The sequence below is a fragment of the Olea europaea genome, chromosome 14 (assembly GCF_002742605.1).
Source record: "Olea europaea var. sylvestris chromosome 14, O_europaea_v1, whole genome shotgun sequence".
Taxonomy (NCBI): Eukaryota; Viridiplantae; Streptophyta; class Magnoliopsida; order Lamiales; family Oleaceae; genus Olea; species Olea europaea.
The window spans coordinates 6099762-6112963 of record NC_036250.1 but is presented as its reverse complement, the minus strand read 5'-3'; the positions used below and the strand labels follow the sequence as shown (position 1 = coordinate 6112963).

Genomic DNA, 13202 nt, shown 5'->3' with positions numbered 1-13202 from the left:
AGGAACCTAGTCGATTGGAGAAGTCGAGGAGAAGCACCTCCACCTCCCCGGAACATCCAAGATGATGAAGGGTCAGATGGGCCCTGTCGATCTTATGAGATTGACGATGATGATGATAACTTCCCGTTCTCAAGGGAGATCCGAAGCAGAGCCTTCCATTTAACGTTAGGCGGGGCCGTCGAAGTATGGTACAGTAGGCTCCTCCCCTAAGTATCAGAAGTTGGCCAGATTTGAAGAAAGCATTTTTGAACTAGGACCTCTCACGCAGGGAAGGAGAGGCACCAATGCAGCACCTGCAAGATATGAGGCAGGCCCCTTGGGGAGACGCTGAAAAGCTATCTCACTAGGTTTACAGACGAAATCACCTACTGCGAACAGGTCACGCCTCTGAACAAGGGTATACCTCTGAACAAGTGGGAGACGTCGACATGGAAGAGGTCCCTGAACAAGGACACCCTCTTGATGAGTTAGATCCCCGAATAATTGACTCTGAACCAAATGCGACCCCAATGGAAGAATTGGAGATTTTCCCCGTCAACCAGAAGACCCCAATCAGGTCTTGCGTATAGGAAAGTCATTGTCCCCTGAAGCAAAAGCAGAGATGATAAGCTTTTTGAAAGGGAACCTGGATGTCTTCGCATGGAAACATGAAGATATGGTGGGAATAGATCCTAGGGTCAGTTGTCATCACTTTAATATCAATCCTTCCTATGCCCCCCATAGATAGAAGAGGCGTGCCCTCAATCTGGAAAGGTACAAGGCACTGAAAGGCGAAGTAAACAAACTTAGCTGCAGTGGTTTCATAAGAGAGGCCATCTATCCAAGGTGGATATCCAACCCGGTCCTGGTGAAAAAACCCAGCGAAAAGTGGAGGGTATGCGTGGACTTCACGAACCTAAATAAGGCATGCCCCAAAGACAGCTTCTCACTTCCAAGAATAGATCAACTTGTGGATTCTACTGCTGGACATATACTGAGTTTCATGGATGCATACTCAGGGTATAACCAGATACCCATGTTCCGACCTGATGAGTAAGCTACATCTTTCATTACGGACAGGGGTCTGTATTACTACAAAGTCATGCCCTTCGGATTGAAGAATGCCGGAGCTACATATCAAAGGTTGGTCAACATGATGTTTGCCGAACTCATTGGCAAAACCATGGAGGTTTACGTGGATGACATGTTGGTCAAAAACCTCCAGGCAGCCGAACACGTGAGTCACCTCAACCAAACTTTTCAGATACTTAGAAAGTATAATATGAAATTGAATCCCCTCAAGTACACCTTTGGAGTGGCATCGGGCCAGTTCTTGGGGTATATTGTAAATCGGAGAACAAAATGAGGTGAATCTAGTGAAAGCGACGGCCTTGCTAGAAATGAGGTCACCTCAGAAATCGAAGGAGGTCCAAAGTCTCAACGGTCGGATAGCCGCACTCAGTCGCTTTATCTCCAGAGCCACAGATAAAAGCTTGCCTTTCTTCAATGTGCTGAAACAATGAAAGAAATTCCAATGGATTTCGGAGTGTGAAGAAGCCTTCGAGACTCTGAAAAAGCACCTTGGAGAGGCGCCCCTCTTGTCAAAACCTCAACCGGATGAATCTCTACTGCTGTACCTAGCGGTTTCGGACGTGGTGGTCAGTGCAGTCCTAATCAGGGAAAAAAAGAGCGCCAATTGCTAGTGTACTACATCAACAAAGCACTTCTCCCAACTGAAACACGCTACCCAGACATGAAAAAACTGGCACTTGCCTTTATCACAGCCTCAAAAAAGCTGAGGCCATACTTCCAAGCCCACTCAATACAAGTTCTCACCAATTTCCCACTAAAGCAGGTGATGCAGAAAATAAACGCATCAGGACGCCTGTTAAAATGGGCAATCGAGCTCAGCGAGTTCGATCTAACGTTCCGACCTCAACATGCCATCAAGGGTCAGGCCCTTGCTGATTTTATGGTTGAGTTTGCCAAAGCCCCAGAAATGGAGGCGATAATGGAACCAGCCGAGCCCTCCAAATGGAAACTGTTCGTAGATGGGTCCTCAGGAGAAGCTGGCGCAGGGGCAGGGATTGTATTGGAAAGCCCGGAAGGCTACAACTAAATTGTGCAATGAGGTTCGACTTCAAAGTCTCGAACAATGTCGCCGAATACGAGGCCTTTTTGGCAGGTCTTACACTCGCTAAGGAGATTCGGGTCAGGAGGCTCCTGGCGAGCAATGACTCCCAGCTTATAGTAAATCAGGTCAATGGAAACTTCGCAGCCAAAGATGGTAACATGATTATGTACTTGAAGTTGGTTCTGGACATAATTCCTCATTTTGAAAGGTTCGAACTGACTCAAGTCCCCCATTTAGAGAATGTACATGCAGACGCCCTCTCAAAATTGGCCAGCAGCATGGACTCAGAGCTGCTAAACTTCGTCCCTATTGAGCACTTATCAAAGCCATCCACCTCCGAAGGTGAAGAGATACTATGGATAGAAGGCACCCCATTATAGATGCAGCCCATCATCGCCTACCTGAAGGAGCAGACACTGCTTGCTTCCAGAGGCGAGGCGAGGAAGTTAAGAAGAAGGGATGCACACTTCGTCCTGCAAGAAGATACCCTTTACAAGAGAGGCTTTGCCTCGCCGCTTCTTCGATGTGTAGGAGGCGAAGAGGCCACATACATACTCAGGGAAATCCATAAATGAATCTGCGAAAATCACTCCGAAGGAACGGCTCTGGCACACAAGGTTTTTCGTCAAGGCTACTTCTGGCCGACCCTAAAAAGGGATACTTGCCAGTTTGTCCAGAAACGTGATAAGTGCCAGCGCTTCTCGAACATACAAAGACAACCTGCTCAGAGCCTCTCCTTAGTAACCAGCCCTTGGCCGTTCGTCAACTGGGGCATTGACTTCATTGGTCCACTCCCAAAAGGGAGAGGAAGTGCAACTTTCGCCATTGACTACTTCACTAAGTGGGTTGAAGCTAAACCCCTTGCCAGAATTACCGAGGCTAATACTACCAAATTCATTTGGAAAAACATCATTTGTAGATTCGGCATTCCCCACTCCTTAGTGTCTGATAATGGAAGGCAGTTCGACAACAGGAAGATACGAAACTTATGCGACGAACTGGGTATAAAGAATGACTTCTCGACACCTCATCACCTCCAAGCGAATGGGCAAGTTGAAGCAGTGAACAAGACTATCAAACACACCCTGAATAGGAAACTTGATACCTCAAAAGGGGCCTGGGTTGATGAACTCCCCCACGTCCTCTGGGCTATCAGGACTTTTTGCCGGACTGCAACCGATGAAACCCCATTTTCCATGACCTACGGAGCCAAGGCCATGAGTCCGGTCGAAGTCGGGGTCCCATCACATCGACGAGTACATTTCAATGAGATCAGTAACGACGAGGTTCGAATAAGCGAACTACACCTCCTTGAGGAAATGAGAGAGACCTCCCAAGTGATCTTGGCAAAATATCATCGAAAGATGACCCGCTATTACAACTCCAAGGTCAGAAGTAGAACCCTTCGCCTGGGCGACCTCGTCCTCAGAAGAGTCTTCCAATCTTCAAAACCAACCGGGTCAGGAGTGTTTGGCCCGAACTGGGAAGGCCCTTACCACATCCACAGGGAATCCCGACCTGGTACCTTCGAAATCGAAGATATGGCAGGAACGGCGCTGCCTCATCAGTGAAACATCGAACACTTGAGGAAGTACTATCAATGATGAGACTGTATTTCGATCCGATCTCAGTATGTTGTAATGAATCGATTGTTTTGATATGATCTCGATTTTAAAATTCCCTAAGTGATGGAATTGCCTTATTAAAGGGTGGTGTAATTTATCTTAAGTAATGAAGCTTCGGTTCCGAGCCACATCAGTTAGTAAATAGTTTCCTCAGTCCTTCAGAAGGTTCATTTAAGCGATCCGATCTTCAATTATTAGCTGATTAACGTTAATGGGCTCTTAATGTTCACTTAAGTGATTAAACTTATTAATACTTAAGTGGTCCGATCTCAAATTATTAACAGGTTAGCATTAAGAGTCGCTTCATACTTGCTTAAGTAATTAAACTTATTAATACTTAAGTGGTCCGATCTCAAATTATTAATCGGTTAGCATTAAGAGTCGCTTCATACTCGCTTAAGTGATTAAACTTATTAATACTTGAGTGGGCCGGTCCGCAGTTATTAACTGGTTATTGTCACGAGGCAATTAGTCTGACGCTTGCATTCATACAAGTATGAACAGATAGAAAAGATAAAAAAGCAGAAACGCAAATACTTAACAAAAATTTCATTTCATTGAATAAATTTAAGTATAAGGAGGCCGAAGCCATTACAAAAGGTAACCTTACTCTGCTGGAGGGACTTCTACATTGGCCGCCTCCTGAGCCTCGGAGCCTCCTCGGCAAGCCTATTAGGCCGGCCTCCAGTTGGCCCCCCAAACTCTGCCTCCAATGAAGAGATGTACAGAGTGGGGTGCACCTCCTTCAGTCGACCCAATAAGCTTTAGGCACTCCATGAGGCCCAGAAATTGGCGAAGTCGTCATACAGGGGATGGTCTTCAAAGTGGTCGATGAAGTTCTAGACTGCCACCTCCCCTGCAGACTTCAACTCCTCCTTCAAAGAGGCAGTCTCCTCTGACTGAGCCTCTGCCTTCCGCCTCAGCTCCGCCTTCTCTTTGTTGGAGGCCTCCAGAGCCTCGGTGGCGAGCTTGTGGTGTTCATTGGCATGATCAAGCCGCCAAGTCACAGCGGCCACTTGGCACTCCACCTCGTACAACTCCTTCTTCAGCTGTTCCGCCTCTCCTTTGGCGGCAGTTAGCTGGGCCTCAGCCTCCTTCTTCCCCTCCTCCGCCTACGTGGCCTTGGCTTGGGCTGCTCGCACGGCATCCCCGTAGTGCATCGCCTCCTCGAGGCGCTTGGCGAGGTCCTCTCTCTTAGAATTCAGATCCTTCACCAAGCCCTCAAACTGGATGCTTGTACTCAGGGCCCGAGCCACGCAGGCACTGTTCGCAGCCACCAAATCCTTAGTCGTGCAGGAGCGGTGTGGTCCCTCCACTCCTCCGTCCAGTATTTGCTGTGGACCACCGCCACCGTAGCTGCTTCTGGAGGAAGAGCCTCCAACACTTCCCTTACGGGCTCTTCGGGATTGGTGCCCAGAAAGTCGACCTCCTTAGAGGGACGGGGCATCTTCCTCTTTTGCTGCCCCGGCACTCGATCAATTGGCACTGCAGCCAGGGTGTTGTGGCCTGGGCAGTGGCAGGCTCAGTTGGGACGGGCCTTTTCTCCGGAATGGTCACCCCGGTGGGAATTGTGGTCTGCCTCAGAGCAGGGATTGGCCTCGCCACAGTTGGGCATTTTGGAGGGACGGTACTCTTCTTGCCCTTCCTCCGGATCCTCCAGTACCTCCTCCTCCGTCGGAGGTTGAAGTCTCTTACTGGCTTCCACCAAATCCTTTATTTGCTTTTTGTACGAAGAGGAGGAGGTCTTCAACGCCCATGCCTCTGCCATCATCTTCTGGATGGTCCTGAAGTCGAGGCGCACCGGCATCTTCTTATTAAAGTTGTCTGCAAAGAGCGAATAAGGAATTAGTACAAGTCTTGAGAGTTTGGAATAAAAAGCAAAGACTTCGGTCCAGTTACCTTGGGATGCCATCAGATCGTGAGTAATGAAGTGGATGTTCTTTCGGATCAGCCGATGGTAAGACCTCTTCTTTTGAGGCAGCCGATAAATGACGCAAATAGTGTCAAAGTCCTCGGATGACAGCTCGCACCGAGGAAGAGCACCTACCAAGGAAATATAACTGTTAGGCACAATTCGAACCGAAGAGAAATATAAGGAAAAATAACTACTGTACTCACTAAGTGTTGAATACTTCATCGGGACCGTAAGAGGCGCCAGGGGGTCCCCCTCCATCGTGTCTCATCGCCCTGCGGCCCAGCACCACAGCTCTTCCATTCTTTGATGGAGCTCCGCAGATCGAGCACGAATGGAGTGTGGGAACCCCAGGAAGTAAGGTAATACCATCCCCGGTTCTTATCCCCCCCCCCCCCCCCCCGGTAGTAACCTTAGGTATATAAAGGGTCTGGAAGACAGAGAGGGGCATCTCCATCCCTAATGACGCCTCTTTCCACGACATCCAGGAGCCCACCATTTGGCTCCAGGAGTTCGGATTGAGCTGCATCGGGGCCAGCTCATAGGATCTAAGCACCATCCTAAAGAACGGGTGAACTGGCAGCCTAAATCCGACCCTAAGGATCGCTTCGCTAATGGCCACACAGCCCGACCTAAGGTAGCAAGCTCTCTCTTCCGGCCCGGGGAGGATCAAATCTATGCTATCAGGATCCTATACTCTGTCCTAAGTCTCCCCAAGTCGGCCTCTCTTAATTTAGATGGGTAGTCCGATGTCCCCCAATGCACAGACGTATCTATTGGGCTATCCAGTCGCTTCCATATATTTTCTCCCCTATTATTGCCCTAACTATTTCTGGGGAGGTCGCCACAACGGGCTCGTCTACCCTCACTAGTTCTAACCCCCTCCCCGAACCAGAACTTCCCTCCGAGGCCATTCTTTCAAAATTTAAAAGCCCTAAAAGGTATGAAACTTACGAGTTTGAAAGTTTTTCCTAGCCGGAAATGGTGTAAGGTCGCTAGAAGTTCTGTTTTTTCGCCAAAGTTGCTTAGAAAACGCTGGAAATCGCCAATTACGTGAGAGCAAAGTAAATTGTTTGTTTCGCAAAGGTAGAAAGCCTGAGAAAACCTCAGAGTCCTCCTTTTATAGAAAGACAAATCCGATCTCCACTGTCGAATTCAAATGCTATCAATCTAAGTCGTTCATCGCATCTTCCATCTAGGCCGTTGAAATGAAACGCCATATTTGATCTACGCCCAAGATGTCGCTATGACGTTCACGCTTACTTAAAACGTGTCACTTCGGTTACAACCAACCGTTAATAATAATAAGTAGCTGCAGCAGCCTTTTAGGAGAATGGGCATGGCACCCAACTATCACCTTGGAAACACGCAACAGTTGTCAAATCATTTGACGTTTGAATCGCCTCGGATCGAGCTCCTCACTCAAGCTTACAAAGCTTGGACGCACCTGACGCGACGCCCCCTGTGGGTCATCGCCTCGGATGCTGCGTTCCCTCCCATGCTTTACAAAGTTTTAGCCATCTCCCAACGCATCGGCCCTATGGCTCAGCGTATCAGTGGCAGATGAGTTTCTCACTCAACTTTACAAAGTTTGGACGCACCTGACGCGTCGCCTCGGATGCTGCGTTCCCTCCCATGCTTTACAAAGTTTTAGCCCTCCCAACGCGTCGGCCCTGTGGGTCAACACACCATATTTATGAAGCTTCGACGCATTTGACACGTCGCCTGCGTTCCCTTCCATGCTTTACAAAGTTCTAGCCCTCCCAACGCGTCGGCCCTATGGGTCAGCGCACCATATTTACGAAACTTAGACGCACCTGATGCGATGTCTCATGAAGATGACCGCCTCGGACGCTGCGCACAGTAACGACAACTTTGGCACATCTGCCTACGATCATGACCTCGATTACTGCATAAAAATCAACCCCCAAGCTCCCACAAGTCGCAGTCCGGTCGGGAAAGCAAGTCCACCCATGATATAAATATTCATACCTGGACTTGGGGGACCACTGTTACGTTCCGATCTGATATGCCTCGGAACGCTCACCACCATATATTCCGACCTGGTAAAGACCCGTCCGAAGTGTTTTCGAAGTGATGTCATCAATGCCTGCAACCTAGTAGTACTGACCTGACCAAAAGTACCTCGCCCCCGAAGCTGAGGCCAAGTGGACCCCGATTAGAAGATCCGCCGCCAATTTCAGAAAGAGATTTGTGCCAAGATATTTCATGCACCTAAGGTTTAAATTGATTTGACGTCTCCATGAAGTTAGATGATATGACTTATCAATTTTATGTCAATTCAACTCAGAAGAGACAAGCTGTCCGCCCACTTTACAAACGCGACTGATTGACGCATATGAGCGAACGCCTCATACCGTCAGATGTATACATGCGTCCCACATCCAACGGCTCATACCACCTATAAATACCCAAGGTTTGGCAAAAGATAAAGGTAATGAAACTCTTACTATATAGCACTCCATAGCAAGCTTATATATTTTCTCCTTCCCCATTATCATTGATTTGCTCAGCCCCTGGGTCTTGTTCCGACCACTTAAACCTGATTTGACCGTCGGAGTGTATACGACCGCCACCACCCTCACTGGTCCCGGTCGTGTACGTCTAACCATTCCCTGATTGTGCGCAGAAAGGAATACGTGAAGTAGCTCTCGGTTGGCATGTGAAAAAACCAATTTTCGAGGTCATCAGTGAGGAAGACATTTTTGTTATGCTAATGATACTTGTACTTGCTTTGTCATTCTACCCAAGGTATGAACGGTTATCGCTTCCCAGATTAAGTAAAAGTGCAAACCTATAATTGCGAAAGTTGGAATATTGACATCGTTCCCTATTTTTGATATGATTTACTAGGACAATTTAATCTCCTAAAAATAATTGTACGAAAACTATCATTTTAATCATTTTGCCTATTAGGTTTGGATCGATTTTGACTTCAACCAGAAACCAAAATCAAATTAATCGATTTGAACAAATTTCAATTCAAACCAATCCACTTTAACTCTCAAACCAAACCAATTTAACATAGGAAAAAATTTATAAGTAAAAATTTAAGTATCAAACATTTCTAAATTAAGAAAAACAAATTTCAAACTTCAAAAATCAAATTCTTATTTAAATTTATTTCTGATTTATTTAATTAAATATATTTAGATCATAGATTTATACAATTTGATCACAAATTAACGATTTAGTTGGTCACTTATTTTTTTTGTCACAAATTAAAAATTTTATTTCATAAATTATTTTTCGATAACAATTCAAAAATTTTATAGATTACAATTTGTTCACCAATCACAAATCAAAATATTTATAAGTCACGATTTATTGATCACAAATTATAAATATTCGAAACTTACTATACAGTCACAAATTATCAAATTATCAGTCACAAATTAACCATTTTTCAGATCACATTATTTCATGTTCACAATTTATCATTTTCATTGATAACATATTATTTATTAACTACAAACTAACCAATTTAATGGTCACAATCCAATATCGCCACGGAAACATCAGATCACAGGCACACCAATCCCCGCCCAAATGCCAACAAAATTGTCGCCCAAAACGTCAACAAAGTCATCGCGCAACGACCAACAAAACCATCGCCTGCACAATCACACCACCACCACAACTCAACAACATAACATAGATGCACTACCATCAACACAGACACAACCCAACAAACCAAAATTGAATGATCAACACCATGACCGAAGCTAATGCCACCAACTAACGCTGGGCCGATTGCATCTCCTTCATTTCCAAATCCGACACCAAAACCAGTTTCAAACCCAAATTCGGCGCCAATCCCACACACCACCGATCTACTCACCCTCGCCACCAAACCTAAATTCAACGCCGTTGCAGCAAACCACTGATCTACCAACCCAAATCCAACAATGATCTACAAAACCACCGATGCGACGAATAGAGAGTCAAGCGACGAAGAGAGACAGAGTGGCAAAGAAAAAGACGGGAATGACGAAGGACAGCCTCGATGTGTAAAAAATTCACTGGGACAAGAAGGCTGAGAATGGCTAAGGGCGACGTCACTCCATAGCGGCGTTGGCTGTTTTGGATCGACACCACTGCAGTGGTGGCCCCTTCAGCACCGACGCAATGGGCTGCTCCGGGGTAATGTTGCTGCTGTGGTAACGTCTTCAGGGCCATGGTGTGGTGTAGACGTCGTGAGCAGCATAGTACCTGCGGTATCGACGATGATGTGCAAGAAAGAGAAGTGAGAGATGGAGAGAGAATGGAAAGGATGAAATAATTACGATTGTTGTATATTTAATTTTTACATATATATCAATTAATTAATAAAACGTTTGATTTTTGAACCATTAAACATCCAATTTAATTTTAGAATTCTGAATTTTTAAAGTAAGGTGTGGTACAATTTACACTTTAATATAAACCAAATCGATCTGATTTTGTTCGACTTGATTGATAGATGGACTTTTAGTTCAAATTAAATTTTTTTAAATGAATTTGTCCAGATTTTAGGCTCACTAAAATTACAAAAACTAAAATAACCAAATAATTTTTTATTGAATGAAGTATTGATTAACAAATAAAATTAGGTAAATAGAGACGTATCAATAATTTAAAAATCTTATTGCTTTTTCATATATTATATTGTCTGAATGCTTAAATATGAAAAAAAAAAAAAATAAGTATGACATAATAACTTTTTAAAAGAAAATTTCCAATACTATTACTTACTGACAACCTCATAAATTGAAAAAGAGAATCAAAATCTAGTTATGAAATTATAATTTATCTTTTAATTTTTATTTTTCTTAAAAAAAATGTGAACACGAGTTAGTTAAGTTGATTCAATTAACCAACCGTTTAATATTACAAATTATGATTGAACTGACATATCATGATTTTGTTTAAAAAAAAAAAAAAAAAACTAAATATTTGTGTCAAACCGATCCGAGTCGAATCGATTTGATTTAGTCAATTTTTTTTCCCCCGACCTAATTTTTCATAAGACCATTAATAAGTTTTCTTTTCTATTTAAATAGTCTTATCTAACATTATCTAAAAATGGTGGGAAAAAAAAAGTGTGGCAAATAGGAATGCCCATTTATGGAAGTATTCTCCATGTGCAAAATATGGTTGTAAGCATGACTGGTTAACAACCTAAAGTGTATCGAATAGGCTGATGACTATTTTTGATAAAAGAAAAATGAATCAATAATCAACTTTTGACTAATCTAACCTTCTCCGTCCCTCAAGACCAACGAGGAATAGTATAGAAATATTCAATTATCGTCCATCCACTACACCTTTTGACCTGAATCTTCCTCCAGGAGAGTACTTTCTAAAAAATAAAACTCAAAAGGATTAAAATAATTTTATATCTAAAAAGAACCTTTCAACGATTTTCCCTCATTAAGAAAATTATAAAACGATTAGCATTGCTAGATTTGCTGCGGACAATTCAGCAACTTCACAGCAAAATTGCCCCGTCAGAAAGTGGGTTACAATTAATAATAAACAATTGAGTGTTTTAATAGTCAACTAATCCGGAAGAGCATGTACGTCAGATACAAATAGCATCATGGACTTGATCAATAAGTATTATAACAATTAATTTTGACCTTTGGACTAAATTTAAAAAAAAAAAAAAAAAAAAAAAAAAAAAAAAAAAGGAGAGTACCACCTGTAAGTATAGAATTTGAAAATAACCGTTGACATAAAGAAAACGTTCAAAAAAATGAATTATTTTGTGTTAAAAATTGCTACAAACGAGGACTACATAAATTTTTGAAAACTAAAAATAGCGAATCCAGGTGGAATCGAACCACCACCCTCTCAAACGCATTAAGCAAATTGAGCGCTCCCCCATTTTTGAGCTTATGGATCCATCCATTCACAAGAGAGTTAACAGCAGCCTTTGATCTAGAATAGTCTAAAAACACTACTAGCCTTCTAAAATAGTCTAAAAACATCATTAGTACGTAATCCGGTCCCCATGAACACTCCAGGAATGCACAATATTTTAAATTTAGGCTAATAAGTTGTCTAATAAAATTGAAATTGTTTTAGTAATTAATACAAATTCAAGCTAATCCCCGCCCACTCGACCACATCAATCAAAATACACCTTATTATCACGAGACTACATCTAACATCCATTTGATTTTAGCTCCTGTTTGACAACCCATTATCATAAAAAACAAGAATTATGCTATGCATATATCACAATACGCTGAACCAAGGATCCCACGCATTGTGTTTAAGCAAAAAATGTCCAATGTCCAGCCAGCATCATATGAAAAACAACGACCAGAGATCTTGGTTAAAATGTAGAATAAAAGAGAGAGAAAATTCTCGACATAGTAACTTACTGAAAAATGATCAATAGTCGAGAAAAGAAAAAAAAAATTTGAGCTCGCTTTGCAACAGTACCTTTTCTCATTGAAGAACATGGGATTGAAAATAAAAACAAAAATATATTTCAATTTTAACGGGGGAGACCAAACAAGAGAAGCTCATCTTCGAGCCCTTCTTTAGTTGAGCAAATGAGTCAATTAAAAAATACGTGCAAAAGAGACCCTGTTCGTTAATGATACAAAAAATTAATTTTTTAACCGAGAAAAGTGACACCACCTGTGAATGGAAATTAAGAATTACTGCTTGAACAGTGAAATAACAATTAAAAAAATCAATTTTTTTTTCATGGAAAAATCACTTCAAACGGAAACATAACATGAGAATATATTGTAAAAAATAAATTTTTACTTAAAAAAGGATCAGACGTTAACTTTCCATATTACACTTCATGCGTACACAACGAGCTATATTGACCAAAACCAAATGTACAATGTACAATGTACACACTAAATTTTTTAATTCGTACTAGATAATAATTCGTTAATAATTTTTATTTTTCTTTCATTTCGTCCTTTAGTCCAACGGTAGGATTGTGTGATTAAAGCTAAGATGCCGCAATCAGAATTCTTTCCTGCCACAAACCACACATTTTTCATAAAACCATGATGCTTTAGAAAGTGGGAAGGGGGAGGGAACTATCAGAATCTGGGTTACAAATGGACACGTTATTCAAATAATTTTGTCAAAGTTTCCCATTAAGACAATCATTCAAATAAAGGTCGGGTTGTAAAAATTAACTTTGACTACTGTGAGATCGAACATACATATAGTTTGTTTCCGTTGGAGCTCTGTTCAAGAAACCAGGAGCTATATTTCGATTCAAATAATGAACTAGGCCATGGCACGTTCGTTGAAGAAACCAACCTGGAGGAGCTAAATTTCGATTCAAATTCAAATTCACCCATAGCCATTCTAGAGCCACACACCAAGCAAAATCCCTCCACGAGTAAATTGAACATCCTGCTAATTTTCCCTAAATAAATAAAATAATAACTAAGTATACCTGACACATCCACAAAGTACATTAATATAACTAAATGCCAACTTACAGAGGTTTCCAACCAGCGCATTGGACAAGTTCAATAAGATTTACTTGATTGTCCATATTAAATTC

The 13202-nt window shown here is 42.5% G+C and overlaps 1 protein-coding gene across 2 annotated transcripts; it reads right to left on the bottom strand.

Moving 5' to 3' along the window:
- Positions 1–3624: 3624 nt before the first annotated feature.
- LOC111408937 lies at positions 3625–6022 on the bottom strand. Of its 2 annotated transcripts, XM_023038787.1 has the most exons (3): positions 5857–6022; positions 5638–5781; positions 3625–5562 (listed from the first exon to the last, which is right to left on the bottom strand). In XM_023038787.1, exons 1-3 carry the CDS (start codon positions 5909–5911, stop codon positions 5261–5263), a joined length of 501 nt encoding a protein of 166 aa, XP_022894555.1. In that variant the 5' UTR covers positions 5912–6022; the 3' UTR covers positions 3625–5260. The 2 variants fall into 2 exon arrangements, with proteins under 2 accessions (XP_022894555.1, XP_022894553.1); XM_023038785.1 differs by having other exon boundaries at positions 3625–5781.
- Between the last annotated feature and the right edge of the window lie 7180 nt (positions 6023–13202).

Coding starts and splice junctions, on each gene's coding strand:
- LOC111408937 (XM_023038785.1), bottom strand. CDS start 5,911: ATGGAGGGGGACCCCCTGGCGCCTCTTACGGTCCCGATGAAGTATTCA. Junction 5,782..5,856: donor GATGAAGTATTCAACACTTA/GTGAGTACAGTA, acceptor TTTCCTTGGTAG/GTGCTCTTCCTCGGTGCGAG.